Here is a 13,705-nt window from a genome sequence, read left to right as displayed (position 1 = left end):
GCCGGCATCATTTGTCGCAGTGGACGCGGTTGATTTTTTTTTCACCTTCTTTTCCTCGCGTGGGTACTCACTGCTATTTTCATTTTTTTTTTTTTTTTTTTTTTTTTTTTTTTAGGGGGTTGGTTATTTTTTTTTTTTTTTTTTTTTTAGAGGGTTGGTTATTTTTTATTTTTTTTTTAGGGGGTTGGTTATTTTTATTTCATTTTTTTTGTGCTCGCGTGGGTACTCACTGCTATTTTCATTTTTTTTTTTAGGGGGTTGGTTATTTTTATTTATTTTTTAAAATTTATTTTAGGGGGTTGGTTATTTTTTTTTAGGGGGTTGGTTATTTTTTTATTTTATTTTTTTTTTAGGGGGTTGGTTATTTTTTTATTTTATTTTTTTTTTAGGGGGTTGGTTATTTTTTATTTCATTTTTTTGTGCTCGCGTGGGTACTCACTGCTATTTTCATTTTTTTTTTTTTTTTTTAGGGGGTTGGTTATTTTTTTATTTCATTTTTTTTTGTGCTCGTGCGGGTACTCACTGCTATTTTCATTTTTTTTTTTAGGGGGTTGGTTATTTTTGTTTTTTAGGGCTCCGTTGCTCAGTACCCATACCATAAAACCTCTCAACACCCAGGCAACGCTGGGTACCCCTGCTAGTCTATAATATAAAGGGTAGTTGTCTGTGTTTTATTTAACTTCTATCAAAGAGCCCCTTCTTGGGGCTAACACTTTATATATGACATACATAGATATTTGAATATTTCAATTAAGTTCTATTTTACATCTCAAACATAAAATTAGTAAAGATTCGAGAACATTATGCCCCCTTCCTCACTTGACCATTTCAATATATTATCGTATATCTTTATTAATTGCACAGGATATTATTTTCTTTTTGTTACCCGAGAGATAGTTACTCATTAAAAACTGGAAATTTGTTTATTTTGAACATAAGCTTCCTTTACTTTTAAGAGAAAATTTGGCATTTGTCCAGAATATTAAAAAAAAATCTATTAAAAAAAACAAAAAGAAAGAAAAATCTGTGACAAAACGAAAATATCATATTCCAAAAATCACATAAATTGATCAAGTAGTTTTATTTTTATTGAGAAAATCATTTTTAAGCGATTAATGTGATGTCATAGGCATTACAATATAAGGCTAAGTTTAAATTATTGTGGAATTATCTCCCTTTGTTTTCTGACATTTTTTTTTCAAAATCCCTACAAGATTATCATTCCTCAGATAATCATAAGATTTGATTTTCTTTCTAAAAATAAGATTACTTGATCGATTTACATGTTTTTTGGAATATGACATTTCTTTTCCATGACAGGTACATATATCATACAATTTTTACTTTGTCTTTGTTTTTTTAATATAGGGGGAATTCTGTGACAAAAACCAAAAATCTCAAAAATATAATGGCTACCCGTTGTTTGCTTGCCCTTGTGTCATTTTTATAAAAATACTAACAGGCCACATGGTGTTGCCTGGTTGTAAGATATGCTTAAACATGATGTTTTAATTCATGCGGATTAAATATTTATTATTATAGAGACAATTTCCTATCGATTATTATATATATATTTTTTTTTTTACATAGGCATCACCACTTATCAAGGCCGAGAGGCCACTCAAGATAAGGTTTAAAGAGTGTACAGTAGTCAAAAGGACAATATAGTAAGCGATAGTAATGGAAGTTCGGTAAATTTGTTAACTTAAGTTTAACGGCTCATCAGAAACTTGTTAACGTTGGACTTGAAGACAACCATATTATAGACAGCTGGAAAGCAGGAAAACGGAAGACAATTCCACAGGCGTGCAGTTCTAAGAAAGAAGCTTTGATCATGGAATCTACGTTTAGGTTTAGGCACAGATAAAGAGTGGGGGGGGAATTATTAATAGTGTTTTCAGCTAGACGAGTGTTTGGTGAGGGGGGACCATAGATTGAAGCTCAGTCAAACACTTTCCATGAAAATAACGATAAAGCAGAGACAAACTCGCAACATCTCTTCTGTGAGATAGAGATTGCATCGAAGAGAAAAGGACATCTCCCACGAGGCCACGAAGTCTATTTTGAACCCTATCAAGGCAGGACATATTCCATCCTTGGACGTACCTGGCTCTTATATAGATAGAGAATTGCATCAGCAGTGAGATATCTACTGGATCGATAGAAGGATCCGACCATTTTTCTAGTGGCCTTGGCGACAGATTTGATGTACGTATTCCATTTAAGATCAGGAGTAAAGGTCAAGTCCAGAAGCTTATTAAAACTTGAGGCCACCCCAAGACGAGAGCCATTCATTTTAATTGATGCCAGATGGGGATCAGAACGTTGATGATGTAAAGATAGAAGCTTGGTTTTAGATGCATTAAAAGTAACCAGCCACTCCTTTCCCCATTGTACAAAGTGATCAAGATCAGAGGAGAGAGAATCGGAGAGAACTTGGTTGTTTACTGTGTTAGATGTGCTACCATAGATGGTAGTGTCATCAGCAAAAATGTCTACAAATGATGTAAGGATGTGATTTGGAAGATCATTAATGTAGATTAGATTGAACCTAATATATGGTAGTGAGATCAAAACTAAAAAATATATTTGTGACTTGGGTGCCATCAGCTAGAATCGAAACCAAAACGTACAATTCTCATTCCTTAACCTCTGAACACACCCATATATACATATGTGATGAAAATGATGGAAATAGTATTCCGACAAAATAGAGAAAATAAAAAGGAACAAACCGTATTATGTATTCATCAACGTTTCGTCTTTATTTCGAGACTTCCTCTGGATGAATTTTCATCCAGAGGAAGTCTCGAAATAAAGACGAAACGTTGATGAACACATAATACGGTTTGTTCCTTTTTATTTTATATATATATATATATATATATATATATATATATATATATATATACACACACACACATATACACACACGCACATACATACACACACATTAATGATGGGATGATTCCAATATTTTTCCCCAATTCTGATATGATTACCGATTCCGTATTAAATTATTAATTCCGATTATTTATAGAGTTTCTTCCAATTACCATAAAAAATTACACGTTAAATGTTGCAGCTATTTTCTCAAATGTAAAAATAGGGATAATCTATAGATTTTATGTTTTAGTCTAAAATCAATAACTATTAGTTTATTATTACTACCAGCAGTGGATGATTTTATTTTAAAGGAAATTAAATAAAAAAAATAATTAAAGGAATCGTTTTTGGCATCAGAACATAGCCACAATTTTTTTGATTCTGATACTGATTTCAATACCAAAAAACGTTCCGATTTTTCTGATTCCTAATTCTGATTTATCGTCCCAACACTCATCTCTCTCTCTCTCTCTATATATATATATATATATAAATAAAAGTTCACTTGTCATCCCTTTTTTAAAAGATGAAATCACTCAATCATCAAAGACAAGATGCAAGCAAGCAATGTCCACAGAGTTTTATAATTATATAGATGCAGCAAGTTTCTTGCGTCCTTTTTAGATTTGTATGCATCAGAGATGAATGACGTGCACTTTGCTGTATCTACATGCTTACCTTGTGTGAAAAAGTAGACTCTCGTACCATCCTGACGGACATAAAAGTTTTCTGATAAGCATCGGCCTGAAATGAAAAAAAAAAAAAAAAAGATGCAAGTCTTTTGATGCCAAATAGTTTAGCATTTTTCCGTAATGTGAATAACAATAGTTTTTTTCCCCATTGCAATGCTTAAATACCACCTTGTACTGCGGCTGAACAGACCAAACCTGCGATGATATACATTCACATTAAACCCACTGCATAATCACACTGGTGTTTGCTCAGAGATGTACCAGCGACTTTCTTTCACATGGTGTTCTGCAGTCATGAACGTACTGCCTCAGAATTGTGTAAATGAACATGTATCACTGTCACATTTTTGGAGTTCTGTATTTGTTTTTAAGTTTTATGCTTTCCCTAATTAGTAGCCTTTGTCTACTGAATGTCTATTGTTAATGGTTTTATGATCATCTATATATATAAAAGCGAAAATGTGTGTATGTATGTGTGTTCGCTTTTTGTGTATGTCTGTAAAAGGCTTTTTTTGCTGAACTTTTCAGTCGGCTCATTCCTTCTTAAAACTTTTTATATCACGTCTAAATGATAATATATATGAGTTACGAACGGGGGTCGCCTGTCTATTTAATTTGCCCGACTTTCATGCGTTATTTTTTCCAGATTTTTAGAGTGTCCCGTGTATCTTTCGCTTTTCAGTATAAAACAAGCGAAAACTGGCTTGCAGCCGTGTCATATTTCAAGGTTAAACATCACACGACTTAAGGTTTCCGCACCTGTTAATTTCATTTTATAAACGTTAAATTATGAGGTTTTTCATAGATGGCTAGGTCCCAGGGTTTTTTTTCCATTTCGTTTCCACCTCCATGTCAAAGGTTTGGGTTTCAAGCCTACTTTCCTCCTAAAACTTTTTTTTTTCTTTTACACCTCCAAATACCTGGCCAATGTTTTTTTTTATAACAGGGTTGTTTTGATCCCTCGCACCCCAACACACACACCTACAAACCCCCATGTCACGCCGGGTACACCCCGCTAGTCTATTACATAAAAGGCAAAATGTGTGTGTGTGTTTGTATGTCTCGCAAAAACTTTCAGACAGACGCATCAGAAGATGACAAAATTGGTATCGTTTTAAAGCTTGGTCTCTGATGACAAATATCGAAAAATTGGCCAAAAACATTAATTCCTTCACTTTTAACTCAGCCATTTTTCACAAAGAGGGACGATTTTTGCATCAACAGTCTCGCAAGTCATCGTCTCCTTTCGATTGACTACCCTTAGTTCCAACACTCGCGACTATCGGTTTTGCGATGGACGCATCAGCCAAGACGTTACCTTTTTTTTTCTCCTTCGCTTTATGGGTTCGAGTCTGCCTGCCAACTACCACTTTTTTTTTTTTTTTTTTTTTAACATCTCTCTACATCCGTGCAACGCTGGGTAACCCCCCTCCCCCTAGTCTATTATATAAATCTCAAATGTTGATTTGTTTGTGTGTTCGCTAAAAACTTTTGTCAGCCACATCCGATCAGGTTGAGACCGGTACCATCTGAAAGAGCAATACCTCGGATAAATAATATGTAAAAAATAGAAAAAAAAGATTAATTCCTGGTGGTCAACTCGACCATTTCTTGCAAGGGTGGTCACTTTTCGTGTCGCGATTTTCGCAAATAGCAAACTGAAAGTATGTTTAAAAACGTCATGACATCATAAGTCGTTGTGGCCATGACAGCTAGTGCGTTACCCAGTAACTTTTTCCCTTTTTTTTCCTCTTTCGTGTTTTAGGTTTGAGCCTGCCTACTGCGGCTAATTTTTTCTTTTTTTTTTTTTTGTGGCCACATGAGCACTTGATGCTATTTTGATTGAAAGAATAGTTATTTCGATTTATTATTTTTTTTTTTTTTAGTGGAGAATCCAGAGAATAGCTACTTCTTTTTGCATCCTTTCTGCCAAAATATTTAGTGGGGAGGTTGTTCTTCTATTTTTGAGCGATTCCGTTCTGTTGTGGGGGTATCGATAAAAGTGCTCAACATCCTTAGTATATCGTCCAAACCAAATTTCATGACCACCTAGGCAATGCTGGGTATCCATGCTAGTGGCTTAATAAAGGAAAAAAAACTGAGATCGAGAGGAATGGCTAAGGATACAGGGAGGCTAGTTTGCTTTTGTTTTTGCGGTTGTTTTCTTTGAATTGTTCCTGATAACTATAATTGTTCCTGATAACGATAAAGTTAAGCTTTGAAAATGCGGAATTCTGATCGAATACACAGGAACAATGGAAGAAAGGTAAAAAAAAAGTGTCAAAAAATTTTTGAGATGAGGATTGGTTATTCATATTATTTGGATCTTCCGACTACTATTCTCATCTGGTGTTTATTTTCACAACGTTTTAAATAATCTAATCTCAAACCTTCTTCAGGTGTATCTTGTCAAACTCAAAAATGTTTCTGCCAAATTCAGTGAATCTGCACAGAATTTTGAATGGAACCCTTTATTTAATCCATGAGGGTAGAAAGTTCTCGCTCTGCCAGAAAAGACCTGTGGCGCAGTGGATAAAGTACTTGATAAATTCAATTATAAAAAGTTACCTTTTACTGGAGGTTGAAGGTTCATGCGACAATCAGAAAACAATTGTGAATTACTTAAGACTTCTTCCACGGCTGACCGAGCAAGAGTATGCTATCCGCTTAGAAAATATAAAGGGTTCTGTTTGAAATCGCATGCAGATTTCTGCGTTCAACAAAATACGCTCAAAATGAGAACAGTAGTCTGAAGAATCCAAATACGAATAAACAATTCTCATCTCAAAAAATTCACAAATGTAAAAACCATATTGTCTTAACTCGATAATAGAACTTTACTCCAAAATATTTATATTATATTATATATATATATATAGGAAATTTATTACTGTGAGTCCAGAATGAGTTTACATATTGTTTCAGCTAGAGGAAGATCCTCAAAGAGAGGAAATATCCAACTAGCATCGTCAGAATTCATATTCGATCTATGAATTGTGACGATGCTAGTTGGATATTTCCTCTCTTTGAGGATCTTCTTCTAGCTGAAACATATGTAAACTCATTCTGGACTCACAGTAATAAATTTCCTATATACTGCTCTGGCTACACATTGAGCACTCTAGTCCGGTTTTTTCACCACTTGTAAATAAATATATATATATATATATATATATATATATATATATATATAGTGTATATTTAGGCAGTATGTTTTCATTCAAACAAATTTTATTATACAACACAGATTATATCAGCGGATGATCTGATCACATTTGTATCGTTAATTCTGTGGGTTGAGTTTCCAGTGTTTCCAATGGATGATCATAAAAATATATAAAGTGTCCATTAATAGACATTAATGGACACTTTATATATCCTGACTTGGAAGTTTTTAAACCTGTAAAACTATATAAAAAAAACTTATTTAATTTTTATATTTTTTCATCATTTTATTGGAAATTATATATATAATTATTGCAATAAAAATTTTTTATTACCTACAGACACTAGTGTTTCATCCTTGCAGGAATCATCAGTGCAGGGTGATACAATTACTACTGGTCGGGAGATTCGAACCCGGCCACGAAACCATCTCTGATTCCATTAGCGAGGAACTAACCTCATGGCCAAGCTCAACCATGAGAAATATTGTTGAAATTTTAACATTTACTTTTTAAATGTTGTAACATCCAGCTAATGATTATAACATCATGATAGATCTACACATGGAAGCTTATATATATATATATATATATATATATATATATATATATATATATATATATATATATATATATATTTATATATATATATATAGTGTGTGATGCTTTGTTTCAAATAATGTGCAGAGTTTACTATAAATTGAGTCAAAATGAAAATTTATAGAAAAGCAATCACTTTCCATTCTGTAATTAATATATATGGTTTCGATTTCAGCTTGAGTATTCTTTTTTTTTTACTTACAAGAAATGAACTGTTTAGAAAAACATGATACTCGCATCAATTTCTTTCCTTTTTTTTATACTTCATGTTTTTTTTAAAGAAATTTAACTTTACGATTAATACCTACATTTGTATTATTTATCGAACTACTGTTCTCATCTTGAGTGTAATTTCTCACAACGTTTCGGTCGATATAATCTCTGACCTTCTTCAGATGTATCTTGTTGAACTTAGGAATGTTTCTGTCGAACTCAGGAATTTGGACGAATTTCAAGCGGAACCCTTTATTTACTTCATGGGGGTAGCATGCTCTTGTTCTGTCAGCCATGACTGGATAGAGGTCCTAAGTAATTCGCAATTGTATTTTTTCGGTTGCCCACACTGAGGATTGAACCTTCAACCTTCAGAATATCACTGATTTTTCCCAATATTCTAACCACTGCACCACGGGTTCTTGTGGACTCATGGCGCAGTGGTTAGAGTATTGGGAAAAATCATGGCTGACGGAACAAGAGCATGCTACTCCCATGAAGTAAATAAAAGGTTCTGCTTGAAATTTTGTCCAAATTCCTGAGTTCGACAGAAACATTCCAGAGTTCAACAAGATACACATGAAGAAGGTTGAAAGTTATATCGACCGAAACGTTGTGAAAATCACACTCAAGATGAGAACAGTAGTCCGATAAATAATGCAAATAACCAATCCCCATCTTAAAAATTCAGAAACGTCATATGATACCTACATTATTTCTGTTGATAATAAATAAGAAATCTGCATCAAATAAAATATAAAATTTGTGCATATTTTAACACCGGGCAACACCGGGCAACACCGGGCAACACCGGGCAGCCTGCTAGTCACTAAATAAATATACTGTAAATTTAAAAGATATTGCAACATTCAGTATTTGATGAAAATAAATTATTTGTTACGAATGAAATAATTTGATGTTGGAAGAATGTAGTTTGCTTGAAGCATTGTGCATAGTGTGAAAGGAGTCGTGTTTGAAGGCTATATTAATGCGGTTTGTAGGAAACACTGTGGACATGAGTTAGCATATAAAAAAATGACAATATTAGAAGGAATTTTTAATAATTTTTACTTATACCACGTTTATTTACCAACATAATGTGTTGTACGAGTTGGTACGTGTTGATGTCCCTAACTTTTTAGAGTATTATCTCTTCTTAAGGGGAAAATAAAAAGAAACGTGTACAACTGTTCTTCAGGGGAAAATAAAAAGAAACGTGTACAACTGTTCTTCAGGGGGAAATAAAAAGAAACGTGTACAACTGTTCTTCAGGGGGAAATAAAAAGAAACGTGTACAACTGTTCTTCAGGGGAAAATAAAAAGAAACGTGTAGAACTGTTCTTCAGGGGGAAATAAAAAGAAACGTGTACAACTGTTCTTCAGGGGAAAATAAAAAGAAACGTGTACAACTGTTCTTCAGGGGAAAATAAAAAGAAACGTGTACAACTGTTCTTCAGGGGGAAATAAAAAGAAACGTGTACAACTGTTCTTCAGGGGGAAATAAAAAGAAACGTGTACAACTGTTCTTCAGGGGGAAATAAAAAGAAACGTGTACAACTGTTCGGTGAAGCTTTCCATTATCTGTTTTTTTTTTTTTGTTATTTATTTCCGGCGGTCAGTATTGCAGATTGGCTGTCAAATCAATTTCCCATAGACGAGTTGTGATGAATATTAAGTATTGTTGGGAATTATTGTAGCTTTTTCTTTTTTTAATATATATATATAAATGATTAATTTTTGTGTATTATGCTTAGTGTGTACTTAGGAGTGTTAATGATTGCTGTATTGGTGTTGTGTAATATCCGGTTTGGGTAAAGTGAACAGTTTAAGGGAGATCACACGATGTGTACTTGGATTAGTTCCCCTGCCAAATTGTATACATCAATCGCATACATGCCTATGTATATGTGTGGGCACACGCATGCATACTGTTAAAATGTTTTTGAATAATGAGGGTATGACTCCAATGCTATAGGCAATCTTATAACTACGGTTAGGACAATCAACCAATGAGAAGGCTCCGACCTCATTATAAAAATATTGAATTTTGGATTCAAGTCAGTTCGCTGTGAATCTCCATTTTGAACGACTGAACCACTGCTGATTGTGACTGCATTGATTCTTTGCTGATTTGATTTACTAACGCCATCTTTGTTCAACATAATGCCTCAACATTTAACACATAAAATCGCATGCACAGATACACACGTGCACATATGCATATTTGATATTAATATGCTTTAGATGATTTCAAGGAAAGGTTATATCTAACATAATAATTTTTCTGAGCTTTTTTTTATTCATCTAAAATTGAGATTATTTTTATTACTGGTCTTGCACATAACTGGTATTAACCCGTGCTTGGCTTATATAACAAAGATAGTGTGTCTTTGAAAATTCATTATTATGTGCGTTATTATTGTGTCATGCCGAAATTAGTATAAATTCCAAAAATTACGAAAAATGGTCCAGTAGAAAAATAATTATAAATAAAAACAGAATTTTTCAAAGTTGCAATTTCACTGTAAATTAACTCTTTAGAAGGGGGAGATAACTGCTTTCAGATCGGCCATCTTGCTTATTTTCGATAATACTACACATTTTTTTTCTGAAAATTGACTCCAGAACGTCTTCTTTACGTGGAAAGAAGTATCAGCAGCAGCAAAGGGTGGCCAGCATACAAAGAGATTAGCAGCACCAGCAGAAAATCGCGCATATGCAACTTAGAAAAACTATGCATGAGAAGAGGATAGAAAAAAAGGAGAAAAATGCAACACGTGATCGAGGTAGAAGCAAAGTCGCCGTCAAAGAAAACGGACGTGTAAAAGTGAAGGCGAGAAATGGCTGGTTGTGACCGGCGTGTGGTCGGAAGAAGGAGAACCGCTTGCCAGACTAAAATGAATGCATGGCATCTAGAGACCTTTTTTTAAGTTATGCCAAAAATAATGGTAAAAAGAAATTCTGTTGAAAAAGAAAAAAATGCAGACTCGGATATTTTATTTATTTGTTTTGTTTGTTTGTCCATTGCTGACATAATGGCTACGTTGCACTTGAAACTACTTATTACAGCATTCAATAACAGTAATTTTATATCCGTATGTTGGCCATTCAAGTTATTATTAAATACGAGGAGGCGTTCCAAAAATAATGCCTCCTATTTTTTTTATTCCGCCCAAATGGATGAGAGAATTGCAAATTGCGTTGTTATGATGACTGAACTTATGCATTCATGGCCTGAATGTGAGGCCCCTGTCATGGACGTGTGTCAGAAGCAGAGGTGATTCATTGAATTCCTGGCAAAAGTGCATTGAGAATGGTGGTGACTATGTAGAAAAATAAATTCTGGAACACAAAAAGTCGCTTGTTTTAATGGTACTACTCATGTCTTTGTAGCTCTTTGACTTTTTGAGTCAAAAAAGAAAAAAATAAGAGACTTTCCTTTTGGAACGACCCTCATATCTTTGATGACATTACAAAAATTATAAATATTTCAGTAAACCCAAGTTAAACGTTCATAAAGAAAAAAAAAAAAAAATGGGACAAGTGGAGATAACTCACCTTTCTTGAATCGAAGTTGTGCCATGTCATATCGGCCATAGTCTCTGAATAATAAAAGTCCGCCGGGTTTCAGATAACTGCTCAACCTTTGCACTGTTTCTTGCATCCTTACAAAAAGGAAAACAAAAAAGTTATCAAAGTTTTCTTTGCTTATATTTTTTTCTAAACAGTTCACTTCTTGTGAGTAACAAGAGAAAAAAAAAAATTCTCAAACTGAGATCGAAACCAAAACCTAAAGACAGAGAGTCAAGTACGATAACCATTAAACTAGCATGACACAATGTTTAAAAGGTGTTTTCAAACCTACCTATTTTTAACATAAGTAATCTGTAATGTGAGCGATTCATGCATGCGCATTTATGAAACAGTTAGCAAACAGATAAAAATCCGACGATCCTCTACGAACCAATTTTTCAATATTGACCCCTTAGCAGCCTGTTTTTCCAGATGGAAACCAATTAAAAAGTTTTCCACATGTCTGAATATCCTATATAAAAAATTTCAAGTTTGTAGATCAAAATCCGTTGAGTATATAGGTTGAGAATTGACCTCACACATGCACACTTTCACAGATATAGATATACATATGTAACTTTTATATATATAATGTGCATATATTTTCGCAAACATCAAAAAACGCTTGTGAAGGGTGATCTACAGATTTTAGTTTTACTGGTAATTTAAAAATCAATAAATATTGATTTTTTTTATTATTACTACCAACAGTGGAAATTTTTACTTTAAACAAAATCAAATAAAACAATACAATTAAAAGAATCGTTTATAGGCATCGGAAAATAGGCACAAAGTTTTTTTTATTCCGATACCCCCCCTGAAATTCTGATTTTTCCAATTCCTGATACCGATTAATCGTCCCAACACTATCTATATATACATAATTCTTCTGGCTGATAGAAATGATTGGGACTTTTACGTCTCATTATGAGGTCAATAATATCTTTTACACTTAGTATCTTTTCCCATGGAAAAGACTTCTACCACAATTTTAAGATGCCACCTTTGCACTTGGCATTTAATTATGTTCACCGATAAACTACTTGGATTATTATTATAGTTTCTATTGGACTATTTCATTTGCATCTCTACATCTAACTAATCCACATTTTCTTTGGATTGTACCACTTTTTTCAGCTTTTTCTTTATCGAGCCTGAATTTCATTTGAAATATCCTTTTAACCAATACATTTATACATTATTATCAACTTTTGTACAAATATGACTTCTCTCATAATTTGTAATTTGCAATTTATGTGAAAACCAGCAAAATTATAGCATGCTCATATGATCATAATTTTGTTTTAACTACTTTCCACTGAGGATAAGAGCCATTCTTTGAAACTCCATGAAATAAGGAAAATCTTGAGTTTCCATTTCAAATTCCTTGGCAAATCATAAATTTGTTGTAAATTCTAATTTACAGAGTTTGAAGTCAATTTCTTATATTAATATTTATTTTGAATATTGAGCTTTTTCATCTGATTGGATTGTCCTATGAATATTAATATTTATTTTGAATATTGAGCTTTTTCATCTGATTGGATTGTCCTATGAATATTAATATTTATACTTGCTTTAATTTTACAGAATTATTCAATTTATAAACTTGACATTTTTTGAATTTGTATACATATCATTTTTTTAAACATTTTTCACTGTACGCCCTAAAATGAAATACTTTTATTACATCTGACAAAGTTAAAAACCGGCTTCGAAATCTAGTGAGTTATTCCCTTTTCTCTTCCCTGCAAACTCTTTCTCACAAAAGAAATGCTGCCAGCCTGTCTCTGCTTTATCATTATTTTCATAGCAAGTGCTTGACTGAGCTCCAATCTATGGCCGCCTCTTGTCAAACTTTCACAAAATTACTCGACTAGCTACAACCATTATAAACAATTTTCCCAACTCTTTATCTGTGCCTAAACCTAAACGCAGATTCTATGAACAAAGCACTGCCCACCGGTGGAACATTGTTCCGCTGGCCTGCTTCCTGGTGTAATACAACATAATAGCCCTCCAATCTCATGTAAACAAGCTGAGCCTGTGGGGTCCCCTTCCATGAGTGAAAAATTTACTTTCACCATGACTTTTTTGTGCAAAATTTTTTAAAAATCCAAGCACGTGGTTGAGAAAAGTGTGAACAAATTTGAGTGAATTACTAGGTCCAATCCCTCCTTTGTCAGGAGACCAAAAACTTCTTGCTGAGTCGTCCCTATAAATAATCAAATTCTACTCAATTTATACGATTAACAATTACTACACAACCACCTTACATTCATTAACCCTTATCCTCGAGTGGCCGTAAAGTCTTGATAAGTGGTGACTCAAGTAAAAAAAAAACAAAAAACAAAAAAACTTACATGTGTGGGCTGATGGCGTTGAGGACGAAAATCATGATGATGATGTCCAAGCTGTTTTCTTCAAATGGCACTGGGGAACTTTTATTGGTGATATCACATACGAATGGATGGCAACGTGACTGATCAAAATCTGGGTGTTCCTGTTGTGGAAAGACGATGCTTAGTCATTTGCAAAAAAAAAAAAATACTTTTGATAAGTTTTTTTTTGTCCTGT

At 33.5% G+C, this 13,705-nt stretch overlaps 1 protein-coding gene across 2 annotated transcripts in view; it reads right to left on the bottom strand.

Moving 5' to 3' along the window:
• LOC145263849 (tRNA N(3)-cytidine methyltransferase METTL2-like) overlaps positions 1 to 13,705 on the bottom strand; it is a 43,896-nt gene that overhangs the window by 2,600 nt on the left and 27,591 nt on the right. For both annotated transcript variants that reach the window (XM_080120930.1, XM_080120929.1), the window contains 3 exons: positions 13,492 to 13,631; positions 11,114 to 11,220; positions 3,565 to 3,630 (listed from right to left, as the gene is read on the bottom strand). In XM_080120930.1, the coding sequence (XP_079977056.1) occupies positions 3,565 to 3,630; positions 11,114 to 11,220; positions 13,492 to 13,631 (313 nt within the window). The remainder of the gene's footprint in view (positions 1 to 3,564; positions 3,631 to 11,113; positions 11,221 to 13,491; positions 13,632 to 13,705) is intronic.

Source organism: Euprymna scolopes, chromosome 39 (assembly GCF_053919585.1).
Source record: "Euprymna scolopes isolate OS-2025 chromosome 39, ASM5391958v1, whole genome shotgun sequence".
In the NCBI taxonomy this organism is placed as follows: domain Eukaryota; kingdom Metazoa; phylum Mollusca; class Cephalopoda; order Sepiida; family Sepiolidae; genus Euprymna; species Euprymna scolopes.
This window is presented reverse-complemented; position numbering and strand designations above follow the sequence as displayed.